The 15,619-nt window shown below is 36.6% G+C and overlaps 1 protein-coding gene across 13 annotated transcripts in view; it reads left to right on the forward strand.

The window, feature by feature from the left end:
* LOC127864155 (uncharacterized) overlaps positions 1 to 15,619 on the forward strand; it is a 34,358-nt gene that overhangs the window by 2,426 nt on the left and 16,313 nt on the right. For 7 of the 13 annotated variants that reach the window (XR_008041531.1, XR_008041533.1, XR_008041528.1 and 4 more), the window contains exons 2-9: positions 1,804 to 1,950; positions 2,971 to 3,864; positions 4,439 to 6,370; positions 7,165 to 7,299; positions 8,755 to 8,827; positions 10,013 to 10,235; positions 13,435 to 13,558; positions 15,372 to 15,611. Coding sequence is in view for 1 of the 13 variants with exons in the window: in XM_052403838.1 (XP_052259798.1) it covers positions 7,046 to 7,299; positions 8,755 to 8,827; positions 9,256 to 9,261 (333 nt within the window). In the remaining 12 variants the exon portion in view is untranslated. The other 6 variants (XR_008041529.1, XR_008041532.1, XR_008041526.1 and 3 more) reach the window with 6 other exon arrangements.

Raw genomic sequence — 15,619 nt, forward strand, 5'->3', positions numbered from 1 at the left:
CTGTTTTCTCAGAGCAAGACAGTCTACAATCTTTAAAAGAGTTGTACAAGGTGATATATTGTGAGCATCATTTTGGGAAAATGGGGCTTAATGCATTGTTAGTGCAATCCACTGGTAAGCCTAAGCAGTGTGCACACAGACTAATCAAGTATGATAGTTTACGCTTTTAGGAAATTTTCGTTTAAAGGGATTTCTTCTGAACAAAAATCAAGTCTTGATGGAAAGCGTCGTCCCAGGTAAGCCTGTGAGGACTGCACGGGCTAATTTGGGACAACACTATACACATGCATTAAGCCCAGTTTTGCCAGAACAGGGCTTAAGTTAAGTCTGCTTCAAATCTGTTGTTGAGGGGTATTTATAAATTCTGATGAGAACAAATATGAGACAATGATGTACATGTACATGCAAATTAAAAATAATTGTTGAACGATACTTATCTTAGGAATGTATGAGATTTTTATTACTTGCTGTAAATGGGTAGTCAAGCTTGTAAACATAGTCTTATTAGATTGCGAAATCTTAATTTATTTAAATAAAGAAAGAAGAAAAAATGCAAGAATACAATAAAAACGTATGTAGAGAAGCTATTGATGTATAGTAGAAATAAAATTAAATAAAGCATTGCAAACTCTTTATAAACTGTAAAATCGTTATTATTTGTGGGACATTAATTATTGTTGAATTTGTGGGTTTACTGATGCATGAATTCAATTCAAACACATAACACCAGAATCAGAAAACCTTGAATTATTGTGTCCACAAAAAAGTTTGAAAACTCCAAAATGTTATGTCAACATATATCTGATTGATGGGGACCCAATTTTTTGTGTCAGTCAGCATGTTTTTTAATAGTTTCCTGTCTGGAAGGGACATGATCATTTAGAGCTTTTTTTCTTTCTTACGTAATGGCTGTTTTTCACAAATTTGAGAATTTGGTGACTCAAATGTTCACAATTTAAAAAAAATTGTGACTCAAATTTTCACAATTGTAAAAAGTTTGCGACTCATTTTTTGACAATTTTGAACCATTCATGACTCATTTGCTCATAATTTTGACAAGTTTGCGACTCATTTTTTGACAATTTTGAACAGTTTGTGACTCATTTGTTCACAATTTTGAAAAGTTTGCAACTCATTTTTTCACATACTGAGGGGGCCACAGCCTCTTCACAAGGATGAGACAAAACAAGCCCTGTTATTTGATTTGTGTTTGTGGGAGTTTGGTTATTTTTAAACTGAAACGTTTATTTTTCCTCAACTGAACATATCAAACCAAATTAATGTTTGCAAATTACTTGGAAAAAACGGTGCCATGGGATTAGTTACTGTGAAAATGTGGAGTTTTGGGCATCTTCACAGTACGGGCAAACTAGTTGTGTTAGCTGGTAGTTGTTCATGTTAAGTGGCCTTTTACTTAGAATTTTACTCCCAGGTGTATGTGAACAGTCATGTGTTTTCTTCTTTTTAAAGTACACGTAAAAGGCACCTTTTTATATGCTATTGGACTAATAAAATGAGCACTGAAATTGAACATTTCACTAAAAACACATGTAAAAGAATATGTTGATGGATTTTTGAAATTAAGTTCCATGAAATTAAAAAGACCCATAATTCCCAATTTGAAGATTATTTCACACTGCAAATTGTCCAGTTGTCAGGAATTATCACGCTTATTATTCCCAATTGGTGTGGTTCAGGTACTTTAAACAATTGGGAAAAAATATTGCTGGTGTATTACTAACGTTCTAGTTCAAAAGACTAACTGGGCTTCCATATTCCATATTGGTTTGCTCCATGTTACAGCTACTGCTCAGCAAAGAATACAACTGTCTGGTGAAAGGCTCGACCGTATCAAAGTCCAGTGATGTCGGGGTATGTGACCGTTCCATGTCTGGGGATTGCATTTTAGCTGACACTAACAAGGGAGAGAACTGAAGATCTGCACCTGCAGTGAGTTGTTCCCCTTTAATTGCTGTTTAATTAATTTAACGGACAATAAAAAGGAAGAAAACTGAAGATTTGCACCAGCAGTGAGTTGTTTCCTTAAGTTGCTTTTTATTTATTTAGCCTACAATAACAAAGGAAGTAACTGAAGATTTGCATCAGCAGTGAGTTGTTTCTCTTTAGTTGCGGTCTAATTTTGTCTTCAACTTTCGTTACATATTAATTTACTTTTGAATGTTTTTCTTTTGTGAATTTAATCAGATTTTAACAATCAAGGATCTGGCATGGTAAAATTTTGTTTGTGTTTTTTTAACTTTGAGAAGACATTAATGCTAACTTTTTGCCTCCAATTTATTGAAACATAAATGTACAGTAAAACATCAGTGAGGGCATTATAAAAGAAAAGTTCTTAATAGAACGAGTACCTTTTAAACATATTAGAGTTTTAACAAGTTGATGATCCCTGATATTTTTATTGTTATGCAGGAAAGAAGTGGCTAAAAAGCTAAATAAGCCGCGCTCTGAGAAAATAGGGCTAAACACATGTGCTTAAATTGTTGTCCCAGATTAGCCTGTGCAGTCCGCTCAGGATAATCAGGGACAAAACTTTCCTCTTTAAAGTTATCTTTCTTTGAAAGGAAGTCTCCTCTTTATGAAAATCCAGTCTAGTCGGACATTGTCCTCCCTGATCATGTGGACTTGCTAATCTGGGAAAACACCTTATAATATTAATGAGATGCATATTGGTTTTTAAAATTACATCTGCAATCTGCAAGTTAAAAATATAAATTATGAATTGACAGGTTAATATAGTATTGACCAACAATTTAGATGTTTGAGTACCAAATGGTTTGACTGAATCAAATGTCATGCTATTTCGGACAAGGAACCAGTGAAATTCCAGATTCAAAACTCATGAGACTGAAGTTTTGCCGCTGAAATCCTTCACATCCTATCAAGAGGCATATTTTGTTATAGATTGTGATATAAAACTGTTTTACTAGTTCATATTACCCATGTTTTCAGAAGAGCACCAGCCTTGATATAGAGTTGGTACGGCAACGACACAAGTAGGGCCCGCTGGAGCCCCAGTCCAGCACGACCCCTCCCCTGACCCTTAGCTCCTCCCATTTGACCTCCGGCATCAAAGAGTCAGCATTGTTTAACAATTCCATCCCATAGCAATTTCTGAGCACATAGAGTGTTTGCACACTTTTCTCAACAAGCGCAATGTCCGTGTTGAGTCTGCACTTGGGCCCTGATTGATTTGATAGACTCAAGTGTCGGAGCTGGTAGAAGTGTTACAGACATAAGAAGTTATTGCAGCTGTTATGGTAACACTAACAGTCAGCTCTCGCTGTTGGACATTACAATGAATATTACGAAAAAATACAAAGCTGGATAACTCATTCCATTCTTTTTGGGACAAACAGACCTGCAGCAAGGAACAGGAGAAAATCACGGGAATGTTTGAAGAGTTTAAGTCAGAAGCGTAAGCTTTCCACCGGGAATACTCCTGGATGGTCTAAACTTAAGGGACAGTCCAGGTTTGTCCTCTCAGGTGTCCAAACTGTCCAAAGAGTATGCATTTATTTTTGACGCAGTTGCTAACAAAGAAAGGCAGTACCAACTTCGTTGTGAAGAGTCAAGCATGGTACATCCCTGGGGCATGCCTCAGGTGGGAATTCCATCTGCAACAAGGTGCTAAAGGTAAACCCATCAGAGTGTGTTACTAACCACTTCAAGACCAAACAGCCTCACATTGATTCGACGATAAAGAAGGCGTTGAAAAATGACAGCAGTTTTGATGTGTCATCCAGTTTGCTCTTCGACTCTCAACCCAACGTTAGTTAGAACGCAAACTCAGCATTTAGCGTTATCAGCGAGGCTCGAAGGTCATCTCTGCTTCTTAAGCTTCAGGTGAGACCTTACAGTGTTATTTACTTTGTAAAAGTTGGGGCAAAAATTCAGCACCATTCCTAATATCAAAAAGTCTATTCCATATTTTTCCCATAATTACTGTCTTAAGTTCCCAATTAAAGATTTGCTTGAAAAAAATTATTTATATTTAATAGGTTCCAACACGTTTAAGTTTAACATTGTCATAAGTGAAATTAATATTTATAGCACTAATTATAAATTTTTTAAGTATTTGTTAAGAAACAGTTGTTTTGTGTCACAGTGACATTTAAAGTGGTATAGTCTCACATTTAAATTTCTGAAGTTATGCCGGTTTCAAAAAATATATATATATAATTATGACACCTTGCTACATACTGTACTTTTCCATGTATTCCTTGCTGTTTTAAGCCCCAAACATTTCAATTTAATAAGTGTGTGCATGTTATTCATTATTACAATGCTATTGTGAGTGCTAATTTGCGGAAAAAACACATTGTAGATGTTAAGAAAGGTGTAGCAGTATTCATATTCAAGGCTTATTCATTTGTCACTAAAAACACTTTTTATGGTTAACGTTCCATTTCCTTTTCAGATAAAATTATAAGCCAACAAGACGAACATCGTTGAATAATTTCTCACATATACTAAAACTCGCTTAAGAAATTCAGCACGTCACTTATGAACATCTTCTCGCAAGGCGGCTACATCAGCACTTCCAATAGCTGAGCCTTGGTGAGTTCCACTCCTGTCCCGATGAGTCGCTCGAGGTGAAACAATCTGATCCACAGATAGAGCAGACGCTGAGTGACTCGTCTGTTAACGTGACTGACCTCCATATGTTGCTCTCTAATATTGTGCCTGAGGAGCAGTGTTGGCCTACATTCCCTGTTCAGGGCGGTGACTTTGGCGTCAAGACTCACACAATCTCTGTCTATGGCCCTATCGCAGCAGCAGCAGCAAAAAAAACAGGAAGTATTTCAGCTGCACTCTGGGAAAACAGGGCTTAATGCATGTGTTTAAAGTGTTGTCCCAGATAAAGGTGTTAAGTCTGCCCGCTCTTATCAGTGACCACACTTTCCGAATAAGCCTTTAAATGAAAAATTCCATAAAAGCGGAAAGTGTCGTGGCTGATGATTTTCAAGACTCACACAACCTCTGTCTATGGCCCTGTCGCAGCAGCAGCAGCAACAAAAACAGGAAGTATTTCAGCTGCACTCTGGGAAAACAGGGCTTAATGCATGTGCCTAAAGTGTTTTACCCACAAAAGCGTGTTAAGTCTGCCCAAGCTAATTTGTGACCACACTTTCCGAATGTACCTTAAAACAAAGAATTCCATAAAAGCTGAAAGTGTCGTGGCTGATTAGCTTGTGCAGACTGTACATGCAAATCTGGAACAACTCTACACTTATGCATTTAGCCCAGTTTTTAAAGAGTTTAGAGTTGCACATTTAGTTCACATTACATCAGCTTTACTGACCTTTTTGGAGAAAAGTTCTTATTACCAATCAGGAATTTTGCGGTTTTTGACTGTTCAAACTGAGTTAATAAAATGCATATTAGAGTTGATTTGATATCAGTTTTAACCATAGGGGGTAAGGGCATATTTTCATACCTTTTTGTTTGTTTTCACTTGTATATAAACCCCTTGCATAAATTATACAAAATACTGATGTTTTATTTAAATAAAACAATTATTGAAATGCAGTCAACATTTTAAAAAAATTATCTGCATTTCATTTATTATTAGGTAACAAAATTTAATATATTTTTACATAAATTGAAATTAATCACCTGTCCAGGTTTTCAGTTTACAAATATGCCCCTGGAGTGAGAATATGAAGTGAAGATATTAATTAATTATTGCCCCCGGCTAATTGGGGTATATGGGAATCACCTTGGACAGACGTCTGTCTCTCTTTTCTTATGTCTGTGGGCGTTCACTTACAATTCAACGTTAAGCTTTCAAACTTTCAGGTATTGTTTAATCTCAAACGTGGTTGTGCATGTACATTTTGTATCATAATACTCTAAAAATTACAAAACTTAGACATTATATAACCTCATGCTTCATAGACTTGTGGCATTGGGGGATATTCTATGTAACAATGGTTACAAATAATTGTTTGACTAGATGTTGTTTTCTTCTAAGTATTTTGAAAAAAAAGAGCCATATTTTGCTTTCGGATTGAGTCAGCCTCATAACTTGTTAATTTAATAATTTAATGGTCATGAAATAATTTCTATGGCCATTCTCTCTCTGATTCTAGTACGGCAATTGTCTGTTACTGGCATAAGTATATGTACTCAGTAAGGCCAGGAAAAGGTTAACTTAATGACCACACTACTACGACTAAAATGCATTTTTGTGTGTGTAGGATCAATTAAAAAAAAAGATAAAATTCCAGTACTTTTTAGCTGTTTCCTACAGGACCCCGTACAATTACAGATTGGTGCACAGCTGAACAACAGGCTCTCTCTCCTAAGCCAGGCCTGAACACATGGGGTCACTTCCTGTGTATGGGTGGTATGTATGGATATGTGTCCATGACACACAGGCTAATCAGGGATGAAACTTTCTGCATAGACTGGATTTTTGCTAAGAAAAACCTTCCTTTAAACTTAAAATACAAAAAATGCAGAATATGTCGTCCTTGATTAGCATGTGTTGACTGCACAGGCTAATCTGGGATGACACTTTATGCAGATGCATTAAGCCCATTTTTCCCAGAATGAGCCTTATATTTTGCCAACAAACATTATCTTTTGTGATGACCTTATATAAATGTTTTTGTGGAAACCACAGGCTAATCTTGGATGACACTTTAAGCACATGCATTAAGCCCAGTTTTCCCATAACGAGGCTCATATCATGACAAGTTTTATAGTCACCAGCCGGATTGTCTGTAGCAGCTCACAAATACGGTTCTGGAATGAAGGTAAAATTGGCAAATCAACCGTGTCTGCCTTTGCACTTAAATGTAACACAGCCTTTAAACAGTTGAAGTTTGTCGGCATTCTTGTCCTTCGTTTCATTGGTGTATAAACTGTCTGAAAAGTTGGGTCTTTTCTATGCTTAAAAGCAATCAGAATTTCTGCAAGTAGGCGTAATTTTCTCGACTGTGCATATGCATTTGAGTGTACTGCTCACGTGGATAAACTTTGTAGTGCTTTGTTGTGTTTTGTTCCTTTGTTTAATTGTATGTCATTGGTGACTATTTCATTGGACAACATGTCAATGAACAAGGCACCCTTCCTTGAAAACCTCACCAAACTAATAAACAGTTTGACTGCGTTAAACATGACCGTTTGGGATTTCAGGCCAAATGTCAAACTAGTACCAATCTGTGCCCAAAAAGCAGCCGTAGCCGTGGGGGGCAGGTTCATGATGCAACCGTGGTCTCATTGCTCTCTGAACATCTCTTTCCCAACAGCAACAGTACAGCAACATGACCTGTAAGGCATATTCACTTGTCACTAATATAACTCTAGTTTTAGTTTACTTTCCATTGCCGTTTTAGTAAACATTATTAGCCAACAAGACAAACATCGTCTAAGTGAATGTTAATGACAATCCCAACTTTCTCAAACAAATACTCGCTTATTGGGTATTATTGATTCATGGTCTTGGAAAATGGTGTTTAATGCATGTTCGTTAAGTTTCTTCCCAGATATGCTTAAATTTCTTTTTTGTTGAGAAGAAACATCACTTATGCAAAAAAAATCCATAAAAGAGGGAAGTGTTTTCAGTGATTAACCTCTGCGGGCTGCATAAACGTCAGTTTTTCAATAATTCTTCTGACCTTTTGGGGAAAGGCATCCATTGGGAATTGTTTGTTTGAAATTGGTCAAACTGGGTAAATACCATAGGTAACAGTTGACATAAATCATTATTAAGTTGTGTCTGGTTTTTTGGCTGAAAATAAGCCTTTAAGCCAAACGTTTGTTTTGTTTTTCCCTTATATATGACAAAAATATCCCTTGAATAGAAGGAACAAACAGCCACATTTTTTTATTCAATGTCATTTTTATAAAACTTATTTGACGGCTGGACATAGGTTCAGGTTGTGACACTCAATAGTGCTCCACCACTACATCTACCATCTACAGTGTGACTACGTTAACTGGCCATTAACGTTCATACTTTGTTGTTTATTTCTTTTCATAGTCATATCATACTGTAAATAGTTTATTTTAATGTTGTAAATAAATTGATTTATTGTTCACGTTTATTTGTATCTGGTTCTGGAGGGGTTATTGCGCTGGGTTATCACAGCTTCTGTAACCCTGACCGTTACAATTGCTCATGACTGACAGATGACCCCTATTGATTTTCAGGTCACTAGGTCAAAGGTTAAGGTCACAGTGACTCGAAATAGTAAAATGGTTTCCGGATGATAACTCAAGACTTCTTACGCCTAGGATCATGAAACTTCATAGGTACATTGATCATGACTGGCAGATGACCCCTTTAAATTTTCAGGTCACTAGGTCAAAGGTCAAGGTCACAGTGACTCAAAACAGTAAAATGGTTTCCTGATGATAACTTAAGAATTATTAGGCCTAGGATCATGAAACTTCATAGGTACATTGATCATGGCTGGCAAATGACCCCTATTGATTTTCAGGTCACTAGGTCAAAGGTCAAGATCACAGTGACAAAAAACGTATTCACACAATGGCTGCCACTACAACTGACATCCCATATGGGGGCATGCATGTTTTACAAACAGCCCTTGTTGTAATTTTATATAAGTTGACTGACAGAAAACATACATTATTCTATCAAAGCTGGAGAATACATGTAGTGAAGCTTTTGCTGTCTTTGAGACGGCTCTTGTTAAGGTGATATATACTGGTATCATGTTTTGGAATACATGTTTTGAAATAGATGTCTTGTTTTGTTTCCAGGGGTCTTACCGTTGCCAGTTCAAGCTTAGAGGACCATGTTCCCCAAATCCAATGTGGCCCTATATCTCAACAGGTGAGTCTTTTCTAATGCATAATTGGTGGCATTTATGTATTTAATGTGGTGTATACTAAGCAATTAGGTTCTGGATACGATCACCCCCCTGGGAGTATTTAAATTGATACTGTACAGCCATTATTGATTCTTGATCTGTAATATTTGTGGATATTTGTAGATCTGCTCAAAAATGAAATAAAATTATCAACAAACATTATGTCTAAAACCTTTATTAATTATTATTTAATCCAGTAATTTAGGATGTACCAAATATTTCTGATTCAACAAATCCACAAAATTTCATGTCATAAACATGTACTTTGTTTTTTGATATTTAACATTGTTGCATTTTTAATGAATATATAATTAAACAGTTTTTTTTAAATACTTGTAAAGCAATGAATTTGACTAACAAAAATACTAAACTTTTGCTTCAATGTTTAAAGGTCTAGTTGTCTTGCTTACAACAAGAGTGCCCAAAATTTGATCATGATCAAGGAAGAAAGAAAGCCACAGGATAAGACCCAATAAGAACAAATAGCTGCTTCAGCATCAATAGCCTATCTCTGTACAAGGCTTTCAAATGTAATATTGTAGTGACATAGTAGACATGTTGTCTTCCTAGCGACTGGGAGGTCAGGCTTGGATCCTCACTCTTGGAGCATTCTTATAAGGAGTCCTCCAAAGACATAAAGTAATCCTTCTAGCCAGAAAACAGGCTCAAAAGTGTCTCCATAAACCTTAGGTTGTTTTAGAATCGTGCTTAATAAATTGGATTAAATGAAATGTGTAGTAATTGTTAATACTTATGTTGATACACACACCTTTGGTGAATTATTTGTTTATTGACTGGTTAATTACAACTTTTCACATGCTTTATAATGATGTTATACCATATATACTTGATAAACGGACGGGAAAATCTACCTCTAATTTTAATTTAAATGTTGTGTACCACCCTCAAATTAAACTTTACCTATTTCAAATATGTGCAAGTATTTAATTTGTAATGCAAAGATACAACTATTTATGAACATTAACATTTTTGCAAATTTCAGTTTTTTCAATATGGTAAGTTGGGTAAAGTATTTAAAGCACTCTTCCTATGAGGTTGGTCTTGAATCTCACCTCTATGCTCAAATGTATTCCTTTGTAGCTCTTCAATTATTTGACAACGCGGCAATCAACATGGTTCCATTCCAGGAATACCTCGCAGAGCTAATGAACAGAGCCAGTGCGTAGAACATGATTTTTAGGAGGAATAGGAACCTAGGCCCAATATCAACCTGGTTCCAATCTCGCGAAGATGTCCACCGGCCGCCCCCTAGCACAAGCCTCGTTAGCCCCAAGGTGTTGTCATGATGCCCCTGGACAACAGCTCTTGTTGGGCTCTTCCCAATAGCAGTAGATCAACATGGCATATCAGGTGGGAACGTCAATTTACAATTATTAACCCCTCACAATCCAAGATTGTCATTAGCGTTTGAAACAAGCGATTATCATATAAAACTTAGCAATTTGGTTAGGGTCTAGCAGGCTTGTATGTGAAACAACCCATTGCTGTTCATAGTAATACTAGTAATAGTGATTGGTATGAGAGATAAAGAAAGTAAGGTCAGGTTCCATAATGATTTGAAACAAAGAATTCGATTTGCAACCAATTACTAATGACAACCCTTGGTATATTGGAGTCACTCTTGTTAGTTGGTTAGTAGGTCAGGGGATTTTTTTAAAATTTATAATAGTTTGTCTCATCACCATAAAGTGTAGATGGTTTTCTCACAGATAAAAGTTTTGATTGGCCAAGCTATGCTTTGTGCCCAATATAAAGTAACATACCCTGTATCATATCGAAGAGTGGCAGTTTGAAACTGCATAACTAATATTCTGAAACCAATATACTCCTCAAAGTAAGTTTGCGTGGGTTGGTTTGCATGGATATATTTGAATCAATCTGTCGGTCGGTCGGTATGTATGCCTGCCACATTGTACATGTGTACTTTGTGTCGCGTAGTTTTCCACCTTTTAACATGAATATTTATTTATACGTTGTTTATACCATGTAAAAGTTCAAGGCATTGTTTTCATATGTTGTAATATTCTATTAGTTTTGTGCCCTTAAATTTAGACAAACCTTGGTTCAGAAACATCTTTGTAAATTTATGTGTACTCGTGTCCTGAACTGATCATTTAGTTTTTTGCATATCAACATGAAACTTTCTATGTATGTTGTTCATACTACCTGGAAGTGCAAGACTTACATTTTGTCTATGTCACACTACTTGTTGCAAGGTAATGTGCCCTTGAACTAAAGCACATGATTCAAATAATTAATATGATGCTTTTTGTCTTTGCATGTGATTATTGTAAAGTACCGGTAGCTAATGACAACATTTTTAGCTCATCTATTTTTTGAAAAAAAATTATGAGCTATTGTCATCACCTTGGCGTCGGCGTCGGCGTCGGCGTCTGCGTCGGCGTCGGCGTCGGCGTCCGGTTAAGTTTTGCGTTTAGGTCCACTTTTCTCAGAAAGTATCAATGCTATTGCATTCAAACTTGGTACACTTACTTACTATCATGAGGGGACTGGGCAGGCAAAGTTAGATAACTCTGGCGTGCATTTTGACTGAATTATGTGCCCTTTTTATACTTAGAAAATTGAAAATTTTGGTTAAGTTTTGCGTTTAGGTCCACTTTTTTCAGAAAGTATCAATGCTATTGCATTCAAACTTGGTACACTTACTTACTATCATGAGGGGACTGGGCACGCAAAGTAAGATAACTCTGGCGTGCATTTTGACAGAATTATGTGCCCTTTTTATACTTAGAAAATTGAAAATTTTGGTTAAGTTTTGTGTTAAGGTCCATTTTATTCCTTAAGTATCAAAGCTATTGCTTTCATACTTGCAACACTTACTAACTACCGTAAGGGGACTGTGCAGGCAAAGTTATGTAACTCTGACTGGCATTTGGACGGAATTATGGGCCCTTTATACTTAGAAAATTGAAAGTTTGGTTAAGTTTTGTGTTTTGGTCCACTTTACCCCTAAAGTATCATAGATATTGCTATCATACTTGGAACACTCGCAAACTATCATAAGGGTACAGTAAAAGGACAAGTTGCATAACTCTGGATGTCATTTTTACGGAATTATGGCCCTTTTTTGACTTAGTAACTTTGAATATATGGTTAAATTTTGTGTTTCGATCCACTTTACTTCTTAAGTATCAAGGCTATTGCTTTCAAACTTCAAATACTTTCATGCTATCATGAGGTTACTGTACCTGGCAAGTTGAATTTTACCTTGACCTTTGAATGACCTTGACTCTCAAGGTCAAATTATTAAATTTCTCTAAAATTGCCATAACTTCTCAATTTATGATTAAATTTGATTGATACTTTGACAAAACTACTCTTACCTGACATACCACAATAGACTCCACCCAAACCATCGCCAGTGCCCCCCCCCCCCCCCCCCTATTTTTTTTTTTTTTTTTTTTTTTTTTTTTTTTTTTTTTTTTTAAGATCATCTCACAAATGACCACCACACCCTCACACTATACCCCCCCCCCCACCCCACACCCTCCCCAATTTTTTTTTTAAACGGTAAAAAAACAAAACTATTTTTTTTTATTATTTTATGTTTGAAATACCGTCCAACCATCGCACCCAAGAATCCCCACCCCCCCTCCCCCACCCGAATCCCCCCCCCCCCCCCCTATTTTTTTTTTTTTTTTTTTTTTTAAGATCATCTCACAAATTACCACCACACCCTCACACTATACCCCCCCACCTCACCCCCCCCCCCATTTTTTTTTTATGAAACGGTTAAAAAACACAAATATTTATTTTTATTATTTTATGTTTGAAATACCGTCCAACCATCGCACCAAAGAATCCCCCCCCCCACCCCCCTCACTCCCCCCCCCCCCCCCCCCCCCCCGATTTTTTTTTCCTTTTTTTCGCATTTTTGGAAGAAAATGTAATAAATGTCCACACCCCCACACAATGCACCGCTCTTCACTCCACCCCTCCCTCCTTTGTGATTGAAAATGAGAGTCCCTTCACCTTTAAAAAGAAAATAGATGAGCGGTCTGCACCCGCAAGGCGGTGCTCTTGTTTAAATTAATAGTACTAATACTCAAGTTTTACATCTTCTAGAGTTGTTAAATGGCGTCATAAGGTCGCCGTGGTGTAATAGATATGGTGTCCGCCTAGCAACTGGGAGGTCACGGGTTCGATCCCCACTGTGGAAGTGTTCTTTAGATCTCCCCAAAAGACACCAAGTACTGGTTCTAGGCCCAGGAAACGGACTCGAGAGCGTTTATATAAGCCTAAGGCTTTCGATGCAATCGAGCATAAGTAAATAGGTTTAAACTAAATGGCGTCATGGAAATAAACATGATGACGTCATGCAGTGTAGCTAATTTTGCCTTGCTATAAGTTTGATACTGTTAAATGAAACATGTACTGGGTAACATAAATTTGTTTCAGGGCTTTATACTGAATCTGAACGATGTGATACAGAGTAGTGAATACTAGTATATATTTGGTTTACGCTACACTCTTTGACCGTACGTGATACATAAGAAGCCATGTAAACGTAGATTATTTTCTTTCACAGCATGATGCCCCAAACCAGCGCTTCATATTTAGCTACCAGCAGTATCCATGCAACCAAACCTTGATCACTCAGCAACAGATAAATCAGCAGCAGGGATGGAGTTAGCCGTTTCAACGTCTGCTCAGTATGGTTTGTTTTAATATTGTGTAGTGGAGTTTAGAACGTTACTTGTAATTATGTCCCCCACTATAGTAGTGGGGGACATATTGTTTTTGCCCTGTCTGTTGGTTGGTTGGTCTGTTGGTTGGTTGGTCCGTTTGCGCCAACTTTAACATTTTGCAATAACTTTTGCTATATTGAATATAGCAACTTGATATTTGGCATGCATGTGTATCTCATGGAGCTGCACATTTTGAGAGGTGAAAGGTCAAGGTCATCCTTCAAGGTCAGAGGTCAAATATATTTGGCCAAAATCACTCATTTTATGAATACTTTTGCAATATTGAAGATAGCAACTTGATATTTTGCATGCATGTGTATCTCATGGAGCTGCACATTTTGAGTGGTGAAAGGTCAAGGTCATCCTTCAAGGTCAAATATATGTGGCCCAAATCGCTTATTTTATGAATACTTTTGCAATATTGAAGATAGCAACTTGATATTTGGTAGTGCTGCAACAATACGCCAAAAAGCGTATTGCGATATATTGTCAGCTCAAAAACCCGTATTGCAATATATCGCAATATATTGCTTACTTGTACCAAAATTATGACTCGCCAATTACCCGATAATCCCGTATATTCCAGTTTTAAAGCAAATTCTGGTAAATGTTTACTATAAAAATGCTCAAGAATAACACAAAACACAAACATTCACCAATTTTCTTACATATCAAATACATTTTGGCATTTGTTACTATTTAAAGATGTGATGAAATAACTTCCAATCGGGCGTTTTTTTTTTCCCACTGAACACGCGTAAATCGCCTGACGTGATGTTCCCGTTTTATACAACACAAATACACCCACACTTTGCACATTGTTCTACATGTCTGTATAATTTTTGCGCGCTTTCGCTTTTTATTGAGAAAAAGAATAAAGCACTTTTTTTATTGTCGCGTTAGCATTACATTTCGGAAGCATGTTTCCGAAATTCGGATTACAAATTTAATAATGCTCATTTCAGAATCGAAAGAAACATTTAGTTGTGCGTAATTAATTCAACGATAATTCGTTTAAAAGCATAGAATGAATGCTCCCATGTAACAACGCTACTCTGTATAATAGACTTTTTAGAATGCCATTTGTACGTAACAATTTATTTTTACAAAATACCCCTTTGTTTTGTTTACCTTGATATCATTATTTTGGATGGCTTTTCTGAACGAAATGTAGATGCATGTTTGTAAAATTTTCGTACCGGTATGACGAAAATCGTATCGCAATACAATATGCAGATTGCGTATTGTGATATATACCGATATACCGGTATATTGTTGCAGCAATAATATTTGGCATGCATGTGTATCTCATGGAGCTGCACATTTTGAGTGGTGAAATGTCAAGGTCAAGGTCATCCTTCAAGGTCAAACGTCATATAGGGGGACATTGTGTTTCGCAAACTCATCTTGTTTTGAATGTTGTATCTGCCTAATGTAATCCCTCTCTTCATTCATTTAAGAAACAACGATATATTGATAAAGTTACTAAGAAAACAATATATACAAAACATATAATTGCAAATTTTATAAAGCAGTATATATCATATATATATTGTATTGCATAATGCATCGAAAACACTAATGCATATGCTTGAAAACTAATAAATTAGTAGTGCAACAACAAAAATATGAATTCTTTAAAACTTTAATTTAATCAGAAAAAAATCATTAAAGGGACCTTTTCACAGATTTTGGCATGTATTGAAGTTTGTCAATAAAGGCTTTAAATTAATACATGTACACATTGGAACTAAAAAGCTCCCACTCTTCTGTCTAGGTTGCCTCTCAGAGCCAGTCGGCTTGCTGTGTTGCTTAGCCAATCCACTACTTATGTCGCAGCACAATATCTCATCTGGATCCATTCCACTGCTGGCGCAACAGCAGGTCTGTTCTCTGTACAGAGCCGTTTCTATGACGATGAAGTCCTACAACTCGCCCAGTACTTGCTTTTGCGTCAGGGTCAGGTTCAAGGCCTCATGGGCTTTGGTGGTCTGGGCAAGATGGGAATGTTAGACAGGTAAGATG

The sequence above is a fragment of the Dreissena polymorpha genome, chromosome 1 (genome assembly GCF_020536995.1).
Source record: "Dreissena polymorpha isolate Duluth1 chromosome 1, UMN_Dpol_1.0, whole genome shotgun sequence".
Lineage (NCBI taxonomy): Eukaryota > Metazoa > Mollusca > Bivalvia > Myida > Dreissenidae > Dreissena > Dreissena polymorpha.